The 6,000-nt window shown below is 41.8% G+C and overlaps 1 protein-coding gene across 5 annotated transcripts in view; it reads right to left on the minus strand.

Moving 5' to 3' along the window:
- CNOT6 (CCR4-NOT transcription complex subunit 6) overlaps window positions 1-6,000 on the minus strand; it is a 61,965-nt gene that overhangs the window by 20,849 nt on the left and 35,116 nt on the right. For all 5 annotated transcript variants that reach the window (XM_046666760.1, XM_046666759.1, XM_046666756.1 and 2 more), the window contains exon 3: window positions 902-1,088. In XM_046666760.1, the coding sequence (XP_046522716.1) occupies window positions 902-1,088 (187 nt within the window). The remainder of the gene's footprint in view (window positions 1-901; window positions 1,089-6,000) is intronic.

A 6,000-nucleotide genomic window follows, 5' to 3' on the forward strand; every position in this document is an offset into this window, starting at 1 on the left:
AAGGTTCTTGTTCCTTCACACTCTGCGGCAAACAGTAGAAGGCAGGAGAAAAAGCCAGTAGAATCACAGGAAAAAGTCAGATAATATGAAATGGGGCAAGATTTTTCATTGAGATTAACATAATGGCTGGAAATCGGCTTTATTTTCAACTTGAGTGGAACCCATTTACCTTGTAAAACAGAGGTAATAAAAGAAACGGCAATTATCATTTTAAATACAGTATGTGCAGGCAGGTTGCTAGTGGTTTCACTCATTATCTCAAGTCTCTCATCACAGCCTGGCTGGTAAGCGTCACAGCAGCTCCACAGCTGAGGAGGCGCTCAGGGCAGTTGAGAAGCTTGCCCCAAATCACTGTTTGCAAATGGCAAAGTGGGGTTCCAACCTGCACTGTGTGTGACTCTGCAATATATAGTCCCCCAAATTCGATAACTAATTCTAGCTTCTTTCAAGTCCAAGCTTTATTACTATCATGCACACAAGCCCTGGAATGGCCAAAAAGGTTTCATTGATTGGCAGTGGTTTCCTGGATTGTGTTAAGGATGGACTGGTGCCCCAGAATTTAGTGGGGAAAAGCACAACTGTCTGTCATCAGTGAGTGCGGATGTGGGATAACACAAGTGCATTCTATTTGTTTACTTCCACTTTGTCCAAAAATCTTGGTTCAGGAATAAAGTATATTACACAAAATATAGCAATAAAACAAGTTTTAGGCAATGGATCTATCTGATTTATTATTTATTAGCTGACATTCAATTTTCCCAGAAAACTTTACGTAAAAGATGTATAGTTATGTTTACTTTTGCTCAAATACCATTAAATTGATAGTGCTGTTTCCTAATAAAATGAATGCTTATTTTGGTTCACGGGGTATAGAGTTATGTACTAAGTTGAATCTGCATACCTGAGTGATACCATGTTTCCGAGTTCTGCCGGTAAACTCCGGATTTTATTAGAAGACAGGTCCAGATACACCAGATTGTGAAGCTTGGCAATGTCTGAAGGAATACGGGACAGGGAATTGTCACTCAGATGCAAAGCTGTCAGGTGAGTTAGTGACCACAAAGATGAGCTTAAGCTTCTTACTTTTCCTGTAAGAAAAGAAAAAACGGGGCAAGGATTATGTAGTGTTTACTACAATTTGGTCCCTGGATTAAATTATTACTCACTGAAACACCTAAATGTTATTTATCACACAAAAAATTGTATGGAAGGAGTTAACAGGAGAAATCTTACCTATTCTAGAACAATTCAGTGCTACAATTAAGTTTATAAACTCTCCACTTAGCAGACCAAAAAATCCCATATAAGGCAATCGGTGAATATTTAGATTGCATCCTTATTATAAGAGCACAATAGTTAAGACTATTCTTTAAAGTGGCCTCAGCTATGACATGAAAAGTATGAGCAATTTACAGTAATGATAAATCTGTATTTCAAGATGATGGATTTGGATTTATGCAAAAAAAAACCCATCTAATCCAGTATTTCAGAGGCTGTTTATATCTATACTACAGAAAACAAGAATCTTGCCTACAAACAAAAGGTAAACAAGATATTCTCAGCTTAGCAAACTTTTAAGACCAGAGCACCCAAGTGATAACTGCATCAAGAATCATGTAACTAAACAAAGCTATACTGTATAATTACGAGTAAAAACACTTGCCCAGAAACATTTCCGATATTAAGTCATAACTACATAATCAAGCAGCAGTGGACACAGGATTCAGTGACTGAGGAGAGAATCATGTCTTTCAATGCAATATTAAATCTGTACTTTGACAATTCTTGATAGATGCCAATCATTTCTATAATCCATCTAAGAACTTTTCCTATAATCTCTTTAATGGTCCAGGATCTAGTCTGAGAGAGAATGAAATAAACAGAGGTAATGAAAATAGACCAGTCTCTGAGAACTGATTTTCTATTGGCTCAAAAAGCAATCTTGAGACCTCCCCTTCTAATCAAGATGCAGTGACAGGGAACAAATTTACTATCCCAGCTGAACAACTACAAGACCAGACAATATACACGAATCAACAAATTCCAGAGATCAGACACCAGCCAGTCATAGCCCTCCCACGTGATCCCTGAAAGACGGGAACAAACAAGGCGCCCACAACATCTCAGCTTTCCTCCTGGACAGCAGCAGGAGAGTGATCTCCCCCACTTCAGGAGACAGAGCAAAAGTCCAAGCAAGCCAGACGACTAGAATTTACAAAGGCAGAGTACCAGAGAGGAGAGAGAGGAACAGAGAGGTCTGGGGGATCTGAGGAAAGGCCCCTCAAGTTTTCAACCGAGTATCAATCAGCATATGTGTGTGACAAATTACCTGAGCCAGAGGAAAAAAATATGCAAAAGGAGTAGAGGCAACAATTCCCAGGTTCACACACACTGAGGCCAACTGGTATTCCCAACTGCCAGAAAAATCTTGTAATTCACAGGGCATTGGCCTTAGCAGTCGTGCAAAATCTGCCCCGGACTAAAGACTGCTCTGGTCTCACCTAAGAAAGTTTAAGAGAAAGCCTTGAAAGAATCAAAGTGTTTCCAAGTAATTGAAGTGTATCCCAAAACAAAGCTCCACACTAGTTATAGGAATACAAATATACATCGCCCAGCAAGGTAAAGTTCACAAAATCTGGCTCCCAATAAAAAAATTACCAGGCATGCAAAAAAACCCAGGAAAATAACATCCATAATGAAGAGAAAAATCAATCAAAATCAGTCCAGAAGAGATAATGATAAAATTTGTAGAGAGACCTTAAAAGTTACTCTAACTGCATCCCTTCTGGTCAGACGCTAGAAGACTAAATATGTGAAGCAGAGATACAAGTCAGCATAGACACCACACTGAACTTCCAAAGTGGAACACCATGTCTAAAACAAAGCCACAGTAATCTTTCAACAACCCAAAACGAACAGAGAAACAGACTGAAAAAAACTACATCAGTGAACTCTTGGACAACTTTAAACAGCCTAATATATATGTAATTGGAGTTCCCAAAACAGGGATGTGTCAGGGACAGAAAAAAATACCTTAAGAAATAAAGGCAAGAGACAACTGGATATCCACGTGCAAAAGCTAAGTCGGACCCTTACCTCACACCTTATACAAAAATTAATGCAAAAACTCTTAGAAGAAAACATAGGCATAAATCTTCCTGACCTGGGATTAGGCAATAATTTGTTATATATGATACTAATAGTAGAAATAATGAAAAAGATACTGGATAAATTGTACTTCATCAAAACTAAAGCCTTTAGTGTTTCAAAGGACACCATCAATAAAATGAAAAAACAACCCACAGAACAAAAGAAACTATTTGCAAAGCATAAATCTGATAAGACACTAATATCCAGAAGATATAAAGAACTCTCAAAACTCAGTAAGAAAAAGACAAATAATCCAATTTAAAAATGAGTGACGATCTTCTCTAAAGAAGATATACAAATCACCAAAAAGCACATGAAAAGATCCTCAGTATCACCATGATGAAAACTATAAACGGGGAAATGCAGATCAAAACCACAATGATATACTACTCCATGCCCACTAGGATGACTATAATCAGACAGACGAGGGGCCCCAGCTGGCGCAGTGGTTAAGTTTGCTCACTCTGCTTCAGCAGCCCAGGGTTGGCCGGTTTGCATCCCATTACAGACCTACGCACTGTTCATCAAGCCATGCTGTGGCAGGCATCACACATATAAAGTAGAAGAAGATGGGCACGGATGTTAGCTCAGAGCTAATCTTCCTCAAAGAAAAAGAGAGATGATAAGAATTGGCAAGGTATGAAGAAACTGGAACCCTCATATGCTGCTAGTGGAAATGTGAAGTGACATAGCCACTTCGGATAACCGTATGACAATTCCTCAAAAAGGGTAAAGAAAGAGTTACCACATGAGCCAGCAATTCCTTCCTTGATACATAACACTATTGCACACTTCACAGATGACAGTATAGTGTAAACATAGCTTTTATATGCACTGGGAAACCAAAAAATTCACCTGACTCTCTTTATTACAGTACTTGCTTTATTGTGGTGGTCTGGAACCAAACCCACAGTATCTCTGAGGTATACCTGTGTATACCCAAAAGAAATGAAAACACGTCTACACAAAAACTTATACATGAATGTTCCTTGAAGAATTCTTGTTAAGAGTCAAGTGGAAATGATCCAAATGTCCAACAACTGATTAATGGGTAAATAAAATGTGGTTTATTCATACAATAGAAGATTATATGAAGTACTGATACATGCTACAACATGGATGAACCTTAAAAACATTCTGCTAAATGAAAGAAGCCAGCGACCACATATTATATTATTCCATTTATAAGAATCATCCCGGGGCCGCGCCGGGGCCAGCTGGTTAAGTTTGCACGCTCCACTGCGGCGGCCCAGGGTTTGGATCTTGGGCACAGACATAGCACCGCTCATTAGGCCATGTTGAGGTGGCAATCCACATGCCACACCTAGAAGGACCCACAACCAAAGTATACAATTATATACTGGGGGGATTTAGGGAGAAAAAAGCAGGGGGGAAAAAAAAAAGATTGGCAACAGTTGTTAGCTCAGGTGCCAATCTTTAAAAAAACAAAAAGAATTGTCCGGAATAGTAAAAAATCCTTTGAGGCAGAAAGAAGATTAATGGTCACCAAGGGCTAGCTGTTTGAGACGAAATCGGGAATGAGTGCTAACGTGTACAGGGTTTCTTTTGGGGACAATGAAAATGTTCTCAAATTGATTGTGGTAGTAGGTGCAAACTCTGAATATATAAAAATCACTGAATGCGCACTTTAAGTGGGTGAATTGTGTGAATTATATCTCAAGCTGTTACCAAAAAAAAAACCAAGGCAGAAAATCTTCCACATTTGATGAAAACTATAAACCCGCAGACACAAAATGCTCTGTGAACCCCCAAGCACACGAAAACTCCATAAAGGACAAAAAAGAAAACTACAAGTCACATCTTAATCAAATGGCTTAAAACAAGTGATGAAGAGAAAACCTTAAAAGCGGTCAGAGGAAAAGTATTACATTTCACACAGAAAAACAAAGATAAAATGTCTGCAGACTTAGCTGTAAACAATGCAAGAGAGAAGACAGGGGAACGAAATCTTTAATGCACTGAAAGAAAAAAAAATCCTGTCGATCTAGCAACTCAGCAAAAGTATCTTTCAAAAATGAAGGCAAGTTTGAGGAAGAGCCAAGATGGCACCGTGAGTAGTCCTCTTTGTCTCTCGCCCTTCGAGTCTACAATTATTTGGACACTTATCGCTTGACAAAGGATATCCAGACAGCATCTCAGGACGTCTGAGACACCCACGCGACTATACATCGGAAGGCGGATGGACTTTCCTCCGGGAGGATGTGGAAATAGGTGAGGGCTCTCCGACCCCGACGGGCAGCCTGGTACCCGCAAGCGGCTTTCTTCCAACGGACGCCCCCAGAGGATCCACGCACGAGCGGTAGGGCAGGAGCGAGAACACAACAGAGGAGCGACGGTGGAAACAGGTGACCAGAACCCTACCTAAACCCCCTGCAATTACTCCTAAACGCAGAGGGAAACTTTGGAGTTGCACACCTGAGCCCGCGGGGAGAGTCTCTCCCCGCCATTGGCGGGGGGATCCAGCCTGGTGCTCGGGGCGCCCGGAGGGTCCCAGAGAGAGACACGGAGGGCACGGAGATCTCCCAGCTGCCGTTGCCCGCCCCGTGGGACTAGGGATTGCCGGAGATCTCGGAGAGGACCGGGGCTGGGGGAATTTTCAAAGGCCGGTTTTGCGACCCGGAGGGGAAGCGCCGGAGCTCCGCCCGGGCAGCAGACAAAACTCTCTGCCTGCCGTTAGCAGAGGGGCCACGCTGAGCATTCACGGCTCCGGCAGAGGCCGGGAGAGAAGCCCTGAGGGCGGGGCGACCCCCAGCTGCCCTTGCCCACCCCGTGAGGCTAGGGACTGCTGGAGATCTCAGAGAGGACTGGGGCTGGAGAGAGTTCCAGAGA

The sequence above is a fragment of the Equus quagga genome, chromosome 7 (assembly GCF_021613505.1).
Source record: "Equus quagga isolate Etosha38 chromosome 7, UCLA_HA_Equagga_1.0, whole genome shotgun sequence".
NCBI classification, from domain to species: Eukaryota; Metazoa; Chordata; class Mammalia; order Perissodactyla; family Equidae; genus Equus; species Equus quagga.